At 41.8% G+C, this 22,582-nt stretch overlaps 1 protein-coding gene across 1 annotated transcript; it reads right to left on the bottom strand.

Annotated features, from left to right (window-relative positions):
- Positions 1-19,664: 19,664 nt before the first annotated feature.
- Positions 19,665-22,010, bottom strand: LOC147890292 (pentatricopeptide repeat-containing protein At3g16610-like). Its single transcript, XM_087390258.1, has one exon. It carries the CDS (start codon positions 22,008-22,010, stop codon positions 19,665-19,667), a length of 2,346 nt encoding a protein of 781 aa, XP_087246384.1.
- Positions 22,011-22,582: the final 572 nt, after the last annotated feature.

A 22,582-nucleotide genomic window follows, 5' to 3' on the forward strand; every position in this document is an offset into this window, starting at 1 on the left:
CTGGAGTATGAGGAGACATGAGCTCCCTCTTGATCCGATGTGTATCATAGAAATGCTGAAAGTCATGAGAGATATACTCTCCACCATTATCAGTCCATAGGTATTTAAACATTTTGCAACCATTTTTGAAATACCTGGAACACATTGCTCTTCCAAGCTATAGCATAAGCCCACACTTTCCTAGTTGCATCATTAATGAATGTCACATAGTATTCAATGCCGCCTAATGACCGCCTAATGACCGTGTAGGCATGGGACCACATACGTCTGAATGCACCAAATCAAGCCTTTCAAGCTCTTTCTTTCCCCTTCTTTTATGGTCTGATTTAGTTTGCTTTCCATAGAGACAATGCTCAGAAAATTCAAAGTAAAAAAAACTCTATTGCAGTACATAACCCAAACGGCATAAGAGTTTCATTCCATTATGGCTCATGTGCCCCAACCTACAATGCCACAAAGAAGTACTTGGCTGCTCGGTTATCGCAACAATATGATCAGACACCCCTGATACATGTAAGGGATACAAAGTCCCACAATTGGCACCCCTATCCAAAACCATAGAGCCCTTTTGAATTTTCCAACTTTGAAAGCCAAAATTGGTCTGAAAACCAACATCATCTAGCTAACCCACTAAAATGAGACTCTTGGTCAGCTAAGGCACATGTCTCACATTTTTCAAAACAAATGCAAACCCATTTGCAAAAGAAAACTTTATGTCACTTGCTCCCACGATGTCGCATGCATAGTTATTTCCAAGATGCACACAACCTATCTTTCCACTATCATAAGTGGAGAACCATTCCCTATGGGGAGTAACATGAAATGAAGCACCAAAATCCAAAATCCAATACTGGGAATATGCATCATCTGAAGTGGTAAGCAAGTCTACAGCAAGTAGACTAGACATGAAGAGAATGTCATTGTCACTATCATCAATGACTGCATTAATCCCCTTGATTTTCATTTTTCCTTTGTCCTCCCTTGGACTCTCATCCTTATTTGCACCCCAATTTGCATTCTTTTTCTTATCCTTTTTCTCTCTTTTCAACTTGTAGCAATCATTTTCCATGTGGCCCTTCTTGCAATAGTGGGTAACACTCAATGTTTTGTGCCCTGGATTTGCTACGAGACTTCCCTCTTTCTTGGGACTTCCCCCCTCCTTCCCCCTGAACTGTGATCTGTCCCTTTGCACATTTAAGGATGCATCTTGCTTGTTGCCATCCATAGACTTACGTCTAATCTGCTCAGCCAACAAGCTACCCACAACATCATCAAACTTCAATACTCCACTAGGTGCAGAGTTACTGATAGGTGTACGGAAGGTATCCCATGAGGATGGCAATGAACATAAAAGGAATATTGCCTTAGTCTCTGCATTAGCATTCATCTTCTAAGCCTGAAGTTGGCTGAAAATAATATTAAATTCATTCAAGTGAGAAGCAATGGAGACCCTTTCCTTCATCTGTGGGTCAAACAACCTCTTCCTGTGGTAAACTTTATTAGAGGTAGTTTCCTTCTCATAAGTGGCACATAATTTCTTCCAAAAATCTTCCGTAGTCTACTCATTTACTACTATGAAATAAACTAACTGTACAAGATAAAGTCTAATAATAGACTTTGCTAATGCATCCAACTCATTCCAATCATCCTCAGGCATATCTGCAGGCTTAGCTTCAATCCCTGCCAAGGGTTTAATATGCTTCTTTTGAATAAGCACATCCCTTATCTATTCTTTACACAAAGAAAAGTTTGTCCCATCAAACTTTTTAATGCTGAAAAAGTCCTTTTCAGACATGGAAGAGGACACCATGATGCAAATGAAACAAAATCCCAAATGCTAGTACTTGCAAGAGAGAAATCACACCAAATACTAGGTCACCCAATATGTCTGCCTTAATGAAGGATAGTGTCACCAAAACTCAAGGCTCAAAGCATCAAAATGCATCTGACTCATGTGCATATACTATGCATTCATATAAGCAAATCTAGCCCCCCAAAAGAAAATGTCAACCCGCAATGACAAAACAATGGCAAATCCAATGCCAATAAGAGCCAAATGCCTCAAGCATAAACAATCATCCATGGGCATAAGCATCAATAATGTCTTATCCAAGAGAGCATAGCACTATGAGTGCATCAACTACAATGTGTCGAAGCTTTCCCTCAGCATAAAATAGCATCTGTGTGCTAAATGTCCATCAATAAAGCATCCCACAAGGCAATCTGGGCCTATCAAGGCATCCAACAAGGATTGCAATGCATCCAAATGGCCTGTAAAGCATCCACTATAACCCAATGCAAACCCCAAATGAGCGCACAAGGCTTAGACTACAACCAGAGTGATCTACATAAGGTATATCCAAGAAATCACCACCCCACATTAATTATCGCTAGTGAAAATAGAACCTGGGATGTCTCAAAACATGGGCATCATTGCATAATCGAACTCAGCAAGACAATCTGCAAATATCTCTCTTCTACCACAACTTCAAAATCTCATCCAAGGATGGAGTAAGAGCAAGTCAACCCTTGCATTTACTTGTAAAAAATGAACCTTAGGAAACTAAACCTTAGCCACAATGCCACATGGCAATAAATGAGAAGTCTTGGAATCTTTGAGAAATTTCCTTCAAAGAGACGGTGGAAAAACACAAAGAAGCACAACTCCCTCGATTCTTCACAGAATGGCAAGCAGCTTTGCAGATAGATGTTTCAGGTAGTCCCGAATCCAACGGGATAGACAGCTCTGCAAATGGAGGCCTGGATGTTGAGATTTCACTCACATAGGAAATGACAAAATAAAGACGTTGGAGTAGACAGAGCTTCACCATAGCTTCAGAACTTCACCGAATTGGAAGCAGCTTCAGAGGTAGAAGTTTTGGACTACTTTGAATCAACTGGGAGTATATGAACTACAAATGGTGGCTTGGATATGGAGATCCAACACATGAAATGCACACAAGAAATTGAATTTCGTCACTTTTTGCAGGAGCTATAACTTTTCAGTGAAAACTCGGATGACAGAGATGTCAAGAACAAAAAATGAAGTACTCAAAGTCTTCTACAACTTTGCTTTTGATCTTAGGGCGAGATTCAGCTTCTAGAGAAAGATATCTTCATCACAAGACTCTCAAGTCTAAAATAGATTGTCTTTTGCCTCCAAAACTACCTGCTGGCTTGCAAAAAACCACTCAGAGAACTATCCAAAGGTTTCTACAAGGTCTCTACACATCAAGATGTAGGTGAAGTTATCCAACGGAGCTTCTTCTTCCTCCCACAGAGTTTTGGTAGCAACAAACTTCAGGCTCTAGGCTCATAGTGCCTGGGCTCAGTTAGAACACCCACGCTTTGATACCAGTTGAGAGATCTCAACAACAACGGAAGCAAAATGGAAGAAGGTGAGAGAGGGAGAGCCAAAAGAGAGAGTCACAAAAGTTTTTGGTGGGTGCTAATCTTCTATGTCATCCATATACATATATGTGTTTGAGTATTGTACATAAGTGGGGTTGAAAAGGAGAGTGGCCTTTAACCCCCACAGGTTGAGCTCATCCTTTAATCAACTATTGCTAGTTGATCCCGCACCACCTTCATCTTGGTGATGTGTTCTTGTAATGATGCCCCTTCATCCATGTTCAAAGCAAGATCTTGCATGAGAAACTAATTGTCTTGCGATGCAAGATTTCTAGCACCATCCATGTTGGATAGGGCTCGTGGAAGTATCTCACCCCTAAACTTTCTTCAAGTGGAGTTGAGGATGAGTACTGATACAAAATCATAATAATAATGGTTGGGAAAGGATTTGAGTATGCAACTTGTATAAATTTGGGCTTTAGAAAGGGGTTAGATGCATAGGAATGGTTTTGGGGAAGTTTGAAATGGGTTATAGATTATTTGGATGTTTTTGAGAATTTTGATTGTTTTGAAGGAGTGATATGTGTGACACTTTTTGAGGATGGGGGACCCTCCTAAAAGAGAGGGTGTGCACTTTTTGGAAGACTATGGGGGGTCCCAAGCCTAGTGGATGCACTTTTAGGGGATGATGGGACCCTTCCTCTAGGCATGGTGAATCCTTAATCCAGATTCCTAACCCATTCTTTATGAGGTCTTCAAGCAAAGAATAAGTCATAGTGCAAGCCTTAGTTTTAAGAGAACACAAGGTCAAACATAGTGCATGCAATCAGAAGTTAGCATCCACTAACGACAAGTAGACAAGCTTTGAACAATGTACATAGCTTTGGCACAACATGCGAGAAGGGATATCAATTTCATGGTAAGTAATGATGTTCACATGCTAGAAGAAATTCAAGCTCTCAACAAGATTGGTGGACATAGGAAAGACCTACAAAGTAGAATGAGTTAGTAGACAAGTTCTCATATAGCACTCAGACAAGCATCTCGAAATACCCTCAAGAAGAAATTAAGTACTTGCACGATGAATGAATGTGTGAAAAGTAGTGCAATGAACACAGTCACTCTCCTAGCCTCTTCCTCTCTCAGGCTCTCAAAACTCAAATATGGTCCCTCTTAACCCATCACATTAGGTACAAGGGCTATGGATGGAAATCTTGCTAAATGAAAAGAAATTGTTACTCTTGTAGAGCATTTTGTGTGTAAGAAACAAACAAGAAATAGGAAATATCACTAAAGTTAGTGAAACATTCAATGATTGTGGTTATAAAATGTGTGGGCTAGTGTTTGGATTAAGACTATGGTGGAGTTATGAAGGGTCGTAATTTAGAAAGAATGAGAGAAATTCCAAACACAAAAAGGTTTAGTATCGACACTGTAGGAGGACAAAAAGGAAACTAGCTTACAAGGTGACTCTAATTTGATTCTTATGGTATTCAAGTTTTGCATGTAGACTCTATTATCTAATTTTTGCATGTAGACTCTATTAGCTAAGTTTTTTCAATAAGTAAATCTTGTTACCGTGGAACAACTGGAGGTTAGTTGTGAATTGTTATGTTTCTCACACTTTGTGATTAACGTAATTACAATGTTATAATTTGGTGTAGTTTTGTCTCATCTTGGTCTCTATCGCACCCATGTGCACATCTTAAAAAAAGAAATTTCCCTCTCTTTTCTGACTATCTTAGCCTCTATTGTGCCTACTGTCTTGACCTCTATTGTGCCTGTTCGCACATTTAAAACAATAAATCCCTCCTTTCTCCTCCAATAGGTGTCCAATTTATCCCTCTCCCCAATAATGTATCAGTCTCATAAAAATGAGGCAGTCAATAGAGCGAGCAAAAAAAGTGAGCGAGTTCAAAAAAGTGACTGAGAATTTGTCAAAGAATTAGGAAAATCAAGCAAGCAAAGAAAGAATCTGGTTGTCCCATCCAATAATTTATTGAACTACAAAGTAGTCAAAAGGCAGGTTATATGCCATCTTTCTTGAAATTGACTAGTCCAAAGTGAAGGACTATTTTAACATGACCCCAATAGTTTTCGGCAATTAGAATATAAATGATCTTCAAATTCGGCAGATAATGTGTTGAAACAATCCCTTTTATGGGGTCAATGTTTGCTTGGGTGTAGCTAATCATGTCATGATGCCGCACTGGCATAATAATGAGCTAAATCTATTTATTTTGAACACCTTAGAGTTGGACACATGGCAGCTCTGCACTACATCATGCATCTTTGCACTACTTTATGCAGCGTAGTCTCTGGCCTGAGCACTTATCATTGAGCAGCCTTTTGCCTCAGCTTTGCCACCTATCACTACGCACTGCATCCATGTAGATCATTAAAATTCAAGGCTGGCTTGGAGATACCACCGCGCTAGTTCTTGGTGTAATGCAACCACAACAGTGGGTCGATGAGCTATTTTGGTCCTAAACCAAGGAAATTGTAGTCCTACTTTACTGGTGTGTGGGTCTCGGTGGTGACTCACATGTTGTGGGGATGTTGAAGAGATGCCGATGGAACCTCCACTCCAAGCTACTCCTTGTGAGAGCAATGCAAGGAACGAGCCATCTGCAAGTGTCACTCAAGCGGCCTTCGGCTGTTGCAATGTGTTTCGATGAGAGAAAGAGGGAAGGGGGAGAGAGAAAAGGGAGGGAGAAAAGGAGAAGGAGAAGGGAAGAGGAGAGTAAAGGGGGATGGAATGGCAAACACAAGGGCACTACAATGGAAAGAAGGGAGCACCCAAAACACTCTCTTGGAAGAGAAGAGAGAGCTTGTATTCAAACTTGTGCAAACAACAATGGAGACCAAAGTCAACACTTTGGCCTTTTATACCTGTCACCTTTTGAAGGGAGGGCCAACCCTTTTCTTTTTAGCACTCTCCCTCTCTTTTACAATTGAAGGCTCTTGGGCCCGTAGGGTGCCAAGGCATATTGCTATTCTTTCCATCTCTCCCTACTAGCGGAAATAATGCTTGTGTTGACCATATTAGAGCACTTGGGACAAATCTGACATTAGGAGGTGTTCGTAAATGGTTCCCAAATAGCGCTTGTGTTAGCCTCACACCTCCAAGGCTTAAGGGATTTGGGGCTCAAACTCCTTGAGCACCCTCATGCCTTAAGTCATTTGGGGTTCGAACTCCATGAACGAGGCTCAAAACTCGCTCAAAACTTGGAGTGGCGAGGCTTAACTTCCGTGAGACACTTAACAATAGCTTGCAGCTAGAACATATAACTTGTAGACATTGCTTGCAGTCTTTCACCTCAGGGTATTTGGGGATCAAACTCCTTGAGCTTGTCTTGCACTCTTTCCATGGCTATTTCCATTAACATAGATCTAAAATATGCATGTTGCCTACAATCATTGGACCTGGGATATTTGGGGATCAAATTCCCTGAGCTTGTTCGTTGAAGTAGATCATGAAGCGTAAACACCTCTAATCATTGATTACCCTGCATTCGGTGACTGTACTATGTGGATGTTAACAACTGGTATTTTAGTCCTTGTTGGGGCAAAACTATTCCGAGTCCCTGCAGTGACTGGAGGCCCAGTGTTGCCAGATAATCAACTACAATTCATCGAGTGAAAATTGAGCAAAAGAGATTACAACATACATCTACATCCAATAACAGGTTATATAAAAATAAGCAACTTATACTGAGCAAAAATTAAACAAAGGATCTTACATTTATAAAAACTCGACAATTGCTGAGAGCCTTAAAGGCCAAAAGATTATAGCTATTTACCATAACCATTCAAATATAAAAGTTAACAATAGTGCATCCTAAGAGCCTCAAATTGAAAAAAAAAGAGATTACATAGATGTAATAAAAACTTAGAGACCAAAACATTACATTCAATGAGCCAAAATGTCGCTGAGAGCCTTAGAGGGCAAAAGATTACATCCAACCATTGTTGAGTGGTTATGAGCCTTGTCTAAGCAAGAGGGAATTTGTACAACTCCGTATTTTCACTAGCCTAGCTTGTTGCATTAAAAATTTTTAGGGAGCCAAAGGTAGAGACGATGGAGAGGCTGAAGACCATACACATTGCCAAGACTCACATTACGATCCCCCGAACAAGTTGAGAGTACTCTGTTGTGAAAATACTGAGGTCTTTGTCAACGTCTAGGGGGAACCCATACAGCACATCCATAAAGAGGCCAAAGGTGAGGATGCCATCTAAGGTGGTGACATGTAGATATGGGGGGAATCAACTGTGGTGACTAGTGCCTGTGCAGTGCAATCACCTTATATGAGAAGGAAGATAACATTGGGATACAGTGCATTGAGGGGGGGTGGTAGTAGGCATGGTGAAGATGTGTGGGTGAGTAGTAGATGAGCAAGGAAGAAGATGAGTGATGAGAGTTGAAGGAGGGACCATGGAGCACATATTCTGAGAGAGAGTTGATCTGGGTTCTCTAGATTGAGAGAGAGAGATAGCAAGCAAGACCTATAGCAAAGGCACACCTTCAAGAAGCGGCTCTCCATTCACTTGAATAGCTCCTACGTCCAACAAGCCCCACACCCCATAAGGCTCTACACTCCAAGAGCCCTTTGGGATGCCTCATAAGCCTATACACTCCAAGAGCCCTACGTCCAATGACCAACCGATGCTCCAAAGCCAACGCTCAACAACCCATACCTTCCACGGCTCTTGCATGCCTCGCCTTTCCTAACTACAGCCTCCCATGGCTCTTGCATGCCTCGCCTTCCCTAACTACAGCCTTCCACGGCTCCTACGACTAACTACAATTGGCAACATGTTCTAAGGCTCTCAACACAAGCCTCCTGACTCCAAAAGCGCATCTTGGTAAGCACGAGCGACTCCAACAACGACTATAGCAACGTCTCAAGCAACTACTAGGTGGGTGACTCTTGAATGATCTTGACCCATAGATCAAAGAGTAGCGCTCCGGCCTAGCCTCTCCTCCATGGGCTCTGCAAACTCTAGAAGCCAACCAAGTAAGAATGCTGGAGCTCCTTGCTTGATAGCTTCATCGAGGATATGCAGCTTTAGCACCTCAACATGCAGACTGAATGACCTCATCTCCAAAGCAAGCCTCATTGACTTGCATATGGCTCCAATCCAACATATGTGATGAGACATCCATAGAAGTGCATACGTAGCTCTCGGCTCCATGCACTGCTCCCACGACACCTTCGGCCTACCACTGTGAAGCAACAGCCATCTACGTCGCCTCTAAATGATTGGCACCTCCAAACGACTAACTATGCAATCGGACTCTATGCTATCCACAACAGATCCGAGACCTTTCAACCAAGCTCTTCAACAGATCCAGTGCTCATTGACGGATGGAATCTCATTGATTCCATCATATCTCCTATGAGACTCTTCCAGCTAATGACATGTGGCCATCACCCTATCCACTAGGGTCACCAGATATAGTTAAGGTCAAAGAGATGACACATGGATAGCCTTATCTTGCCATGTGGTAGCCCCTAATTCACCTAATCTTGCCACGTCACCTTATCGTGACACGTCAGTACCCTGATCACCAAGTGACATGTCAGCACCCTGATCACCAAGTGCCACATCATCTGCCATGGTGGCCGTCCATGTCAGCTACCACATCATCAGCTGACATCACCATTTGCCACATCATCACCTAACCCTGGTCAACTTAACCTTGGGTCAATCAGTTTGACCATGGTTAGTTCAACATGACCTTGGGTTAAGTCAACCAGTGCCACATCAGTAGCACAGTGAGCACTAACCCTCTGCAAGCACACACAGTGCTCCACTGGCACTTCATGTGAACACAGGTGCCACCTTAGCACAAGGCTCCATAGGCACAAACCCTGCTAGGCACAATCACTGCATGTGACCCCCTGACTGCCACATCATCATTGAACAATTGCACTCCTTTTGCCCCTCCACCTAGATCAAGTCGTATCTCTTAATCCAGGAAAAATTTGAGGGCACTCCAAAAAGGAAAATCAATCGATTTTTTGTGCTCTACGTGCTCGTCACATCATGCACACATTTTGGCATAAGTACCACTCACTTTTGAGCTTCGCCGACAAATCCACTTCCTACATGCCCATCAGCCTCTACATCGATGCGTTTGACCCAGCACTTAAAAAGAATAAAAGAAAAGAAATCATTTGCTATTCTTTCATCGATTGACGGTTGGTATAGATCTAGATCAGAGTAAACTAGATCGCCATATAGGGGACACTTTGAATCTCCCCAAGTTGCCAATCTAAGCCATGCCCCAAATTCTCGACTAGTGCCTACTCGGAGTCCATACACTCACATATGGTTTCACATCATCACATTACCTGAAACCTTACACTCATCAGTTCAATGAGCAGAATTTAGAGTGTTCAGAGGCATTACCGATTGTTCAGTGGGTCGATAGCACATGATTTGATTTCACACACACATGCCCATCATTGTAAAGCCTATTCAGCTATTTCATGGCATTATGTACATCATTTCAGCCTTGTAAAGCCTCTTGGCTATTCCCGGCATCATTTTCCACAAGCCTTGTAACACAGATCGGATTTTATCTATTGCAGTTCTATCTTCACCGTTAGTTTCAAATTTCACTTGCCATAGTTAGTGTCTTTGCAGTTGATTCATACAATGATTTTTCACGACACTTTGAGTACATTTCTTGCACCATGTCTATGACTAGCAACCTTAATTTGGAGGCATCTGCTAAGCTAGACAACTCCAATTATGACACATGGAAATACCTAATGGAGACCATTCTTGTACTTTAGGACAAATGGGAGTATGTCGATAGATCTACACCTAGACCATTGGACGATCCAGCCAGTAGTAGCTCTACTCCACCTATTGTGCAAGATGTCATGCTAGGATAGCTCAACACATTCAAGACATCAAAAGAAGCATGGGAAATGTTCGTAGCTCTCTACGAGTCAAAGAACACATCCAGGATTCTCACATTGAGAAACTAAATCAACCAGAGTTTTTGCAATAGCAGCAAAACTGGTCATGCTTATGTACTTTGGATCAAAGACTACAACAATCAACTCACAGTAGAGTAAGAGAGACCATGAACCTAGCAAAAATGCTTCAAGTCATGTTGAATGGACTAGGAGAGGGATATGAGAATCTAGTCTAGAGTATTGCCATCCAACGGCAAATTCCAACACTAGAAGAGCTCCAGTCAGTCTTACTTGGTGAAGAACTCAGGACACAAGCCATTCAAGCACACAAAGGTCATTCTAATGATTAGGCATTCACAGCTTTAGACAGAAGCAGAGGTAGAGGCAGAGGTAGATCATTCCAATAAAGTGGTAACCATCAGCAACAACAAGGTCATCATCAACAATGTTAGCATCAGCATCAACATCATCCTCAGCAGCATCAAAATCAGCAAAGAGGAAATCATTCCAATTGAGGAAGATTCCAAGGATGAGGGAATGCATCCACCAATGTGTCAAACATCCAGTGCAACTACTGTCATAAGTTTGGACACTATGAAAGAGATTACCACAAGAAGTAGTACAACCAAGGCGGTCAACCTAGTAGTAATTTTCATGGCAGAGGAAATCATAATGGTGGACATTCTAGTCACGGTCATTTTGCAAATGAACATGAGAATATATTTCTTGCAAATGAGGAAATGCAACAAACTGATACATTGTACCTAGACAGTGTACCTAGACACTGATTACAATCCATAAGAGGATTTCAGCATCAAGTTGACCTAGCAGAATAGGATCCTTGGTATATCAACAGCGGTGCATCATCTCACATGACAAATCATCAAGAATGGTTCATAGAGATGAAACCATTAGAAGGTCAAAAGAATGTCATCTACACAGTAGATAATACACCGAATCAAGTTCAAGGGACGTGTGTTATCCCTATGAACAATTTCACTGGTACAAAAAGATGTACTCTATGGTACGAAAGGATTGGTGAAAGATCTACTCTATGTTCTAAAGCTCAATAAGCACCTCTTGTTAGTAGGTCAAATGATGGAATAAACTATCGAGACATCTTCGATGGAGATGAATGCACTATCAGAGACAAATCTAGAAGATGTCAGCTAGTAGCAAAAGGTGTCAAGGAAGGACGCTTGTACAGAATGCTAGCTACAGTACCATATAAGCATGCCATGTTAGCTCAACTGCAACAGATGCCACTATCTGCAAAATGGCACAAGAGATATTATGGTCATGTCAACTTCAAGTACTTGTTAGATCTCATGAATTAGAATATGGCAATCGAGATTCCTAAGCTACAGTTTCTTGGAAAAGTTTGCGAAGCATGCTGCTTCGGCAAACAAAAGCGAACCAACTTTGGAAAAAGTACCTCTCAAGCAAGAGGTATTCTTGATTTGATTCATACTGATGTATGGGGTTATGCCCAAACCTGCAGCATCAGTGGTTCACTTTACTACTTGACTTTCATCAATGACTAAAATAGATATTGTTGGGTCAACTTTCTGAAAGAGAAATTTAAAGTGTTTTCCAGATTTCAAGAATTCAAAGCCATGGTAGAAAACCAGACAGGCAAAGAGATCAAAGTCATGAGATTAAATAGAGGAGATGAATACATGTCTTTAGCATTCATAAACTTTTGCAGAAGTCACAACATACGAAGACGATTCACTTGTGCAGATACTCCTCATTATGCAATAAGTTCACTAGCACAGTTTATGGCAAATCCAAAACAATCTCATTGGAATGCAGCCAAAAGAGTCTTGAGATACATCAGAGGTACAAGACAATTTGGGATAGAATATAGAGGAAGTCATCTATGGTCGCATGGATACTGTGACAGTGACTATGTCGGAGATCATGAGACTAGGAGATCCACAAAGGGATATGCATTTTTCCTTGATCAAGGTGCTATATCATGGTTGTCAAACAAACAACCAATTGTTTCTTTGTCTTCGACTGAAGCAGAATATAGGGCACTCACTATAGGTGCATGTGAGGCTATATGGCTCAGAAGACTATTGTTAGAAATAGATTACTTTGATGATTCAAAGCCAACAACAATATACTGTGATAATCAATCGGCTCAAGCATTGACCAAGAATCTAGTATATCACTCCAGGACAAAGCACATTGATGTCAGAACGCACTTCATCAGAGAAAAAGTGTTACTTGGTGACATCGCACTATAGCATTGTGATAGCAAAAAGAATGTTGCAAACATCTTTACCAAACCACTCGATAAAGATCTTTTTGAGAAACACCAACTAGCTCTTGGTTTGATGTAGAGGAAGGACATTCCCATTAAAGTAGTGTGATGGAATGTAATGGTCAGTCCTTTAATTTCCCAAAATCATCATCTTGAGGGAAGGCATACTTCATGATGTTGATCTTGAGGGAAGGTGTTGAGAGTTCATGCTCAACATCATGTGATCATGTGTGCATAACACCATAATGTGATCATATGTGCATAGCACCATAATGTGATCATATGTGCATAGCACTAACCCAATAGAGTGATATAAAAGAAAGGGTTAGATGCCCTAACCCTAACCCTAACCCTAAATGAGTTTGTATATATTCTACATTTTCAACTAAATCTAGTGTACAGTTAGTCTTGTACAGTTAGTCATTTGTGGTGTGCTCTCTAGCTGTGCCCTCTCTCCTCATCTCCACTCTTCTCCTCTCCCCTCTTCATATTTTGTCAAAGCCATTGTTGCAGGAAAGGTAGCACAACTTGAGAAAATTCTTAGGGAAGGTGCAGAAGACAAGGTAGAGGAGGCACAAGCAAGGGCCTTACAGGCACAAGAGCAAGCTGAGGCTACTGTAAAAAAGGTCGACATGGAAAGGCATAGAAGAGAAGAAGTAGAGAAGCGCATCAAGGAGCTCCGATATAGGCTTGAAGAAGTGAGAGAAGTGATGGGGACATCACAGACAAGGATCTAGCAATGATGTGAAAGGAGCTTGAAGATTAGAGAGTGAGAAAGGAGGGACTTTACAAATGGCTCTGCAACATGCAGAACACATTGAACATTGAAAAACACCAGATGATGGAGGAGCTGAAAAGGGGGAATGCAAAAACTAGAAAGGTGATGCGGAAACCACAAGAGAGCTTCAAGGCCAGGAAGGATGGGGCAGAGAGTAGCCGGGTTGGAGAAGACAATGAGGCAGCTCTCCAGGCTAGCAGGGATACAAAGAGCAACCATGGCCGAGAAAATTGCAACAGCCACGGTGAGGGTTGTTTTTTTGAAACATTGTTAGAAGTTCAAAGAGTAAGCTACAAGACCCTGCAACAAGATTATGATAGGGTTGTGCATGAGCTTGCCATGGCTTTCAACAATTTTGAAAAGCAGGTTGTTGTCTTGAGAGATTTCCAAACTAGAGTGGAAGTCTTAGAAATGGCCCATGTTGGTGTTTTTTAGCAATTTAAGCAGAGGGATTCAAATGAATCTATTGCATAGAAAGTGGAGGAGATGAAGGAGAACACTTGCAGCCTTAGGATGAGGGAGGAAGGAGATGAAGGAGAACATCCATAGACTTAGGATGATGGAGGAAGGAATCAAGAAGAAACTTTGTCATGTACAGAGCAAGATTATGGTATTGATGGTTGCAATACTTCAATCAAATGCCTATCTTGCTATGCAACAAGGTCCGAAATGCATGGTCTACCATACCCCCATCATAGATGACTGCATGATCTGATGGCCTACGTGCTACCACCCTGTGCATGTTTTTTGCTTTGGGGTGTTTGAGCATGCAAGATCGCTATGTAGAGAATGCCATTTGCCATTGCCCAGTGGATGGATCAAATGTGCCTGCGTGTACAACTTTCTAGGATGAGAAAGTAGATGCTACAGCTCAATTTGCCATTTGGGCAAAAAACGCAAAAGACAAGGAGCTCAAATTGAAGAAGGCCAAGATTGAGCCTGACTCCAAGAAAAAGGAGCCTGAAGGGAGGAACCCGCCCCCTTCAAGAAAGGAGCAAGACATTAGGGGAGATTTGGGGTCTCAAAAGGGCCTCGAATCAGTGTTTCCTAATTTCAAGAGATTAGCGAGAAATTTGAGGTGTACCAATGAGAATGCTCCTTTTTGTGGGGTAATGCCATGTTGAGGTGGAGGGTGAACAGACAAAAACATTTAAGGTTGGGAGACCTCTAACCCATAGTTTAGACCCATGGTCTTCAATCCTAGCCCTTGATGAAATCTCTATCCAAGGGATACATTCAAATTTGAGGCATATCACTCCCAACCATTAGATGAAGGGGTAGATCTAAGGGACATGATCAAAAGATATAGAGAACAATTTCCACCCTTGATTAAAAAAAAGATCTAATGGAGGAGATGAGAGGAGAAACGTGCATCAATCAAGGCCATAGATAAAGATCTACATCCAAGGGAGGAGATGATGGTGATAGGCACTAGAATATGGCCCCTTGATCTAAGAGGGAGATCTAGGGAGGAGATAAGGCAAGGAGGCACTAGAATCCGGCCCCTTCATCTAAGATGGAGATCTAGGGAGGAGAAAATGCAAGGAGGCACTTGAATCCGGGCCCTTCATCCAACATGGGGAGGAGAAAAGGTAAGGAGATGCTTGAATCCGGGCCCTAGATCTAAGATAGAGATCTAGGGATGTGGTACTCCATGAATGTGGGTGGCTAAAAGGAGCATTAATGATGGTATTCATGAGCTTTGACTTGATCTAGGCCCTCTATTAGGCACCTCATTGTGAGCCCTCCATCATGATCCTAATCAAGGGCCCAACTTGAAAGGCCTGTCCATCCTAGCCCTCCATTATGGACCTAGATCTTAGCCATCCATCTTGATTTGCTCATCAATGGCTCTAATTCAAACCCTCCTCCACACATCTTAGCCTTTGATCTTAATTTAGATTAAGGGCACACATTGGCAATCACCTAAGCCCTCTTAATGAGGCCTATCCCAAGCGAAAATTTAATTAATGTTAAGGGGCCCTTAGCCCATGGGTTACCATAGTGGGTTCATTTCTACTTAGCTTAATCCCGCTCTTAATCATTTCCTTAGGAGGCCCTTTGGAGACCCCATTTCTCCCCTAATGAGGGCCAAGACTGCAACTAAGAAGCTCAAATCAAGGAAAGAGGAAGCGACATGAAGGGAGGGGCTAGGCCCCTAAAGGAAGGAGCAAGCCCCCTTATGAAAAGGAGCAAGGAGGGCCGAGTCCACAACAATCAGGGAGCTCAAAAAGGCGACCTGCTCAAAGCAATGTGGAACCAACCCCCTGAAGGAAAGGAGTCCTTGAGATGTAATCTAAAGGAAAGGAGTCTTTGAGATGTAATCTATGTAATATGTGTGTAATCTATTGAATTTTTAATCTTCTCTAGAGTTTACTTGGGCAATGTTTTCTCAGCTATGTGTCATTGACTTTGATGAAGGCATGGGAGTTTAGCCTTAATGAAATGTCACAACATTTTCAAGAGTAAGGTCCTACTCTTTTTTGGATTGATAATTTGTTATTGTGTTCTTTTTTTCCTCATTGCATAAGATGTATATGAACAATTCTATGTATTCCCATTTTTTGTAGGCATAAGACATAAATGAAGATACAAGAGAAAATCATGATTAGGATCAAAATGAAATCATGGGATTTGATAGTCTCTAATTATCTTATGTTGAATGCCTATGAATCATTGAATTGAATTTGAATTTTCTATAAGTATGACCTCAATGTCTTATTTGGAAGTATTGTATAACTACGATCAAGCATTGTCTAACTTTTGTTTTGTTTGTTATGCAAATAACTAGAGCATATTCTAGTAGCTTGGAATTCCCTTGTCCAAGCAATTTTCTAGAATGCATTGAAAGGTGCCCGGCAGAGAAGAAGAGGAGACAAGGTAGTCATCTTGTATGGGTTGACAAGAAGGTGAAAAGTTTTAGTCCTCTCTCAAATCCTTTGAGGACTAGCTACTACAATATGTGTCATGAGGGAATTTGCTGCAAATACCCCTAAGAAGGATTATAAGCTAGCCATAGTAGATATCCCTTATGGATTTAGGTAAAAGGAAAGTGTAAACCATATAGTGTTACGACATAAGTAGGTTGATGCTATGTTATCGGCCTCCAAGGAACACAATACATCCCCATATTGGAACATTATTATTATTCATTATATAGCTCATGCAACTTTTGCGGGTAGAGCACTTGTGGACCATACACTATCTCAGGCCCAGTGTGGCCTGGTAAGTTCATTGTAAGTGAGTCTACCATGGAGCATGCCGATGGTGAGCAACTTCTATGAAATTTATTTATAATATTTCTCCATGAAAAATTTTACATCAAATAGAGACTTGATTTCATGCACCAAGGGAAGTAGTTATCAATAGGGAGACATGTTTCATGAATAGTCTAATAGAAGGAATCGTTGAGGGACTCTCCATGGTGTATTGAGCAGTGACATCATATAACCCAAAAGGGAATGGCCAACTAGGAAGTGCTAGGTGCAATTCTATGAGAAATACTTTATGCAAGACAACGAGATGGGGACCAAAAAGTGCCATAGGCAATTTGGACATATAATTTGGCTTATAAGAAAGGCACATGGTGTACACCATATTTCCTTGTGTATGGTGGGGAATGTATTCTACCCATCAAAACTGAGATTTTTACACTTTGAATGGCATTGGAACATAACCTAGGAGAGCCAAAAGCTATTGAACGACTTTGTCAAATCTCTTCATTGGATGGGCACATTGAAAGAGCTTATCTAAATGCTCTATCCAAGATGACACAACAAAATTGAATGAGCATAAATGCTCTATCCAAGATGATGCAACAAAAGCAATGCCATGATAAGAAGGTAAAAAACTTTCAGTTCAAGGAAAGACTTGGTTATTTGAGGCGCACACTATTTCTTGGAAAGTTATGGCAAGGACTAGTGCAAATTGTCAATGTGGACATAACAACACAGTCCAACTAGATAAACTATTAGGTAGTGGTCCCCAACTGAAACAAACTTTGATAAAATAAAGCCTAACTATGCTAGTCTAGGACAAGAGCCTAGAGCGTGACAGGAAGTGAATCAATCATTTCCGCACTTTGCAGGTGTTATCCATTGTCAACTAGTGCAAAAGAAACTCCATGTTTGCTTGTGGAATCCTTGTGTATGCATGTGATAGGAAATTGCTAGAAGATTTGAGTATTTGATTATCCTATGTTGACCATTGTTATTTGTCACAGTATGAGGCAATAGTATTGTTTGATGGAGCATCGAAGAATTAAGGATCAAGGGATGGTGCTTTGAATAGATGGGGTATATCACGATGGGAGACGTGATGGGATACAATAACATCAATATTATGAGCGAGGGGAGGGCCATGATTGTAGGGCTTACACTAGCAATCAGAGTCAGAATCAGTTGTTTAAAGATTATGGTGATTAAATCCTGGTCATTCAACAGCCCAGAGGTGAATAACAAGTACTCAATCTTTGTTTGGGATATTACTAGCGGAAGGCTTCGGAGAGTTTATTGACATCATCTATGTGACATGGCATCAAATGTTACAGTGGATCTTCTGCCATCTCAAGCTTTTTTTGGTCCTGTTGCCTTTAAGATTAATATTATGCTACATTTGGCAAAAACAAATGTCAAGCTATGCTCGATGCAATCAAGATGGTGAAGGGACTATTTGATGACAAAGCAGTCTTTCTTGCACCAATTAGTCATGGTTCTGTAATTCAAAGCCGGAGTGCAGTGGGTCTAGGTAACTACAGTTCTCCAAACCTGTGGTCCTGGACCATAGGTTAATTAGAGATAATGTAGATGAGAGGAGCACTCACAATGCAGCTACCCAACTCATAACATTTGTTGAAAGAGATTGCAAAAGAGCACGTTCGCCGATCCTGCAGTATGCATCTCTCGTGAGAGTCGTCTGCCAGGTGCATTTATTTGTACTAACCTATGGGTGTAGGAACTAAAGACCTTGTCCATGTTTTCCAAATATGGCATACTTATTACTAACATATCATTGATGATGTGAGTGTGAAGAAGAAGATATTCCTGGCCCAGCGATGGTTGTGATCGTGAAAAAAATTAAGAGATGTCCATAATTTTCTTGACGGACGAATGTGCGTTTGGAATTTGACAAGCCTAGCCAGTTAGGAATCGCCAAATATTGAAACCAGTCAAAAGCATATTTTATACAAGATTCTGTATTGACAAATCTGCCTAATACACATCAGATCCACAATCAACAAAAAAAAATGGGGGTTCGAATCCATTGTATTGAAGAGGCCAACTAGCAGGACATTTAGAGTTAACCTCGGTTGAAAACCCATCATAAAGTGGATTCGCCAGAAAATTAGGAGATTAGGAGAATGTGGATTCCCTTTAGATCTATGTGAAATCATGATGCTGGATGAGTGAATGGGACAGCCAGTTCACCACTAATCATGGACTTTGACATCTTAAACCTCCAGTGCCACCGCTAGTGCTGAAGAAACTGGCTCATGAGTAGGTGAGTTGGCCAACTAGTGGGTCTGTGGGGTTACAGGCCGACTGGTCTTGAGGCCTGTAAAATGGCCTGCATATGCATTGCTGAGGCCTGGGGGGATGCTAGAAAAGGGGCTAGTGGCCTAGCAGAAAAACCTCAAGAAGGTTCCCTATAACACTCTGGTGCCTGCTCTAAATCAGAGCATAATAACACCATATAAAAATGTCCCTGGTCAGCCCTAATGTCCCCACAAAGGGGTATCACAGACGCACGCTGTCACACATTTCAATACCCCCTCTCAGTGCTTGTCTGTGGACCTATACCCACACGCTGAAGGAGATTTTTAAGCTGATCCCGCGACAATGCCTTTGTCAAGAGGTCAGCAGCAACCATCATCTCTCTGAAGATCTTAGTCAACTGATCCATCGAACCTCATATTACACTTTTGTTTCACACTTATTCTATGCTTTCTATTGGTGAGTCTCTTGATAGTGACTTTGCAAAGGGTTGATCCAATATGAAAAAAGGTAAAATATGTATGTGAACAGGAGATGCATTGGTCAAGTGACCCACCTTGAGGAGAGAATACCTTGCCTTTTAAGTATTGAGTCTTGGCACCCACATATACATGGATTTAATGCCAATAAATCATCTAGGCGAATAGTATCCAGTGTACAAAAAGGAGATTGAATGAATGTAAGAGGGGAGAATAATTGTCCCTTAAATCTAGAAGCTCTATCTGCGTGTTTCTCATTTTAGATTGACTGCAGATCTGAGTCAGATGTTGCCATCAAGCATCATTTCTATTGGCCACAATTTCCTTTACTCATGCATGCTAACCTCCACAAAACTAATTGATTGGACGTGGAATGGAATTCAAACATGGCACCATCCCTTCTCCTTCCATTTGTACACACAATCTCTTTAACTTTGCAAACATATCATCATTGTTTGAGTGGCTTTTGTCTCCCACAATGAACTCGTGCACATTGAAATTGATCTCTATAAAAGCCTTCCCGGGCTTCTTCCATGCATCAGCATTCTTCTTGAGCTCTCTAATTCTATGTGATTCCTTCCACATCCCAGCACCACCATATGTACCCTCCATAAGAACATACCAAGAAGCATATCTGTGACTTACTGAAAAGCTGATGTCAAACCATTGCCTTCCTAACTCAACATTGCCATATGATCGACTGTGACCAAGCAATGATGTCAGACTTACAAAGTCAGGCTGAAAGGGCATGGTTTGAACTAGGTCCTCTGCCTCTAGTAAGTATCCTGCTCGGCCAAAAAGGTCAACCATACAATTATAGTGCTCAGCAGTTGGGGTGATGTCGTGGTCTTTTCTCATCGACTTGAAGAAAAGACAACCAGCACCCACCTGGCCAATATGACTACAAGCGGAAAGAACACTAGCAAAAGTCAAAACATCAGGCTTCGAGGCCTCTCTTAGCATGTCCTCAAAGTAATGCAAGGCCAACAGGCAATTGTTATACAGAGCACATGCTGAGATAATCGCATTCCATGTTACCACTTCTCGCTTTGGTAGTTTGTCAAAAATTACACATGCATCCTTAAGGCTCCCACACTTTGCATACACAGTAATAAGGGAGTTGGACAGAGAAACATCTGCCTCTAAACCACTTTCAATAATATGAGCATGGATGAGCTTGCTCTGATCCAAGGCTGCCATGCTAGGACATGCTTTGAGAATGCTGGCAAACGTGAAACCATCTGGCTTCATGCCTGCTTGCTGCATTTCCTGGAATAGTCTAAGAGCCTCAAGACAATGCTCATGCTCAGCATGTCCTTCAATCATTGCATTCCATGTCACAATATCCGGCTCCATTTTCACTCGCTTCATTTCTTGGAAAAGGCATGCGCCTTCCTCAAACTGCCTATGGAAATAACATCCAGTAATCATTGCATTCCACGTCACGACATCTCGCACAGGCAATCTGGCAAACACAATTTTTGCATTGACAAAACTGCCACATTTGATATACATGTCAATGAGAGCACTGCCAATATAAACATCATATTCAAAACCGCATTTAGTAATATGAGAATGAATCAACCTGCCCTCGTCTAGCGCTTTGATACTGGAATATGCTTTCAGAATGCTAACAAAAGTAATATTATCAGGCTGCCTGCCGTTCTGTTGCATTAGCTTAACAAGATGGAGGGCCTCCTCACCCTGCCCATGGTGGGCATACCCCGTAATCATGGTATTCCAAAGCACAACGTTTGGCTCTATCCCACACCCTTGCATCTGCATAAATAATTGAATTGCTTTCTCAACATGCCCATGTTGAACATAACCTGCAACCAAAGCACTCCAAATCACCACATCCCTCTTGGGCAGACCGTCAAATAATGCTTGTGCATCCTCAAGGCTCCCACATTTGGTGTACATGTCAATGAGGCTGCTTCCAACAAAGACATCTGATTCAAATCCACTTTCCATTATCAGCCCATGAATTAGTTTTCCCGGATTTACAGCAGTTATGCTGGAGTATGCTTTCAAAATGCTTACAAATGTAACATTGTCTGGCTTTTTATTTTTCTGTTGCATGAGCTCAAAAAGCACGAGAGCCTCCTGGATGCACCCATGCTCGATATAACCTGCAACCATCGTATTCCATGTCACCACATCATCCTTTGGCATATAATCAAATACTTTGCAGGCCTCCTCAAGACTTCCACATTTTGCATACACATTGATGAGGGCATTGCCAACAAACACATTTGCTTTATAGCCAGTTTCAATGATATGACTATGTATCATATGAGCCTTTGTCAATGTTCCTGCCCTGATACATGCTCCAAGAACAGCAACGAAAACATGTTCATTTGGTTTAGTTCCTGTCTGACACATTTGTAGATATAGCTCGATAGCCTGCCTTGCTTTTCCAAGTCTGACATGTGCTGCTATAATTGAGTTCCATGTAAACACAGTTGGCTCAGCAACTTTAACAAACACCTTATTGGCTTCCAGCAAACTCCCACACAAAGCAAACATGCGGATGAGATGGCTTCCCAGAAAGGAGTTTGACTCAAAGCCTCCTCTCAAAATAAGCAAATGTACTTGTCTGCCAGCACACAGGTCCCTCTTGCTGATGCATTGCTGCAGGAGGCGGAAACAGGAGTCGATGGACATATGAAGTACTTGCTGGTTCCCAAGTAACGTCATCATATGTTCCTCCTCCATAGAATGTTTTTCAATCTTCAGCACAAACTATGTCTTTCCACTCATAACCGCAACGTCCCTGTTGCCTACGTGCCTACCTTCGAAGGCTTCAGTGGCGAAGGACAATTTAGCAAAGAACAAGCACTAGCACCCCTCCCTCGGACACACATTATAAACCAAACTGCTGCCGTCACTGATATATCATGGGTCATGGAAGAGTACCCAACAATGGGTTTTATGTTGCCTTTTTTGGTTCTGTCCTGTCCTCCTCTTGAAGGGCGCATACGCGCCTTTTATCCCCATGCTCTTTCAGGACGGTGAGACGACAAGCCCACATCCAGCCACACTTGAGGAAAGGTGGTGAAAGGACTCCTCCAAGAGGGGCTCTTAGGGTTTTTATTTTCCAGATAGCATAAGACCTCCACTCGGGTTGCTAGGATCAACGTTCGCGTCCAATCCCATTTGGCTGGCAAAAGGGGGACCTCATCCCTCAAGAGTGTCACTTCCCGGACTGCAAAGTGTACAAAATTTGTGGATAGCCTTTGCCTGCGATATCTCCAACGCAATTTGCCATT

The sequence above is a fragment of the Dipteris shenzhenensis genome, chromosome 19 (genome assembly GCF_047967505.1).
Source record: "Dipteris shenzhenensis isolate YYH24624 ecotype China chromosome 19, Dip_SZ_1.0, whole genome shotgun sequence".
Taxonomy (NCBI): domain Eukaryota; kingdom Viridiplantae; phylum Streptophyta; class Polypodiopsida; order Gleicheniales; family Dipteridaceae; genus Dipteris; species Dipteris shenzhenensis.

Coding starts and splice junctions, on each gene's coding strand:
- LOC147890292 (XM_087390258.1), bottom strand. CDS start 22,010: ATGACGTTACTTGGGAACCAGCAAGTACTTCATATGTCCATCGACTCC.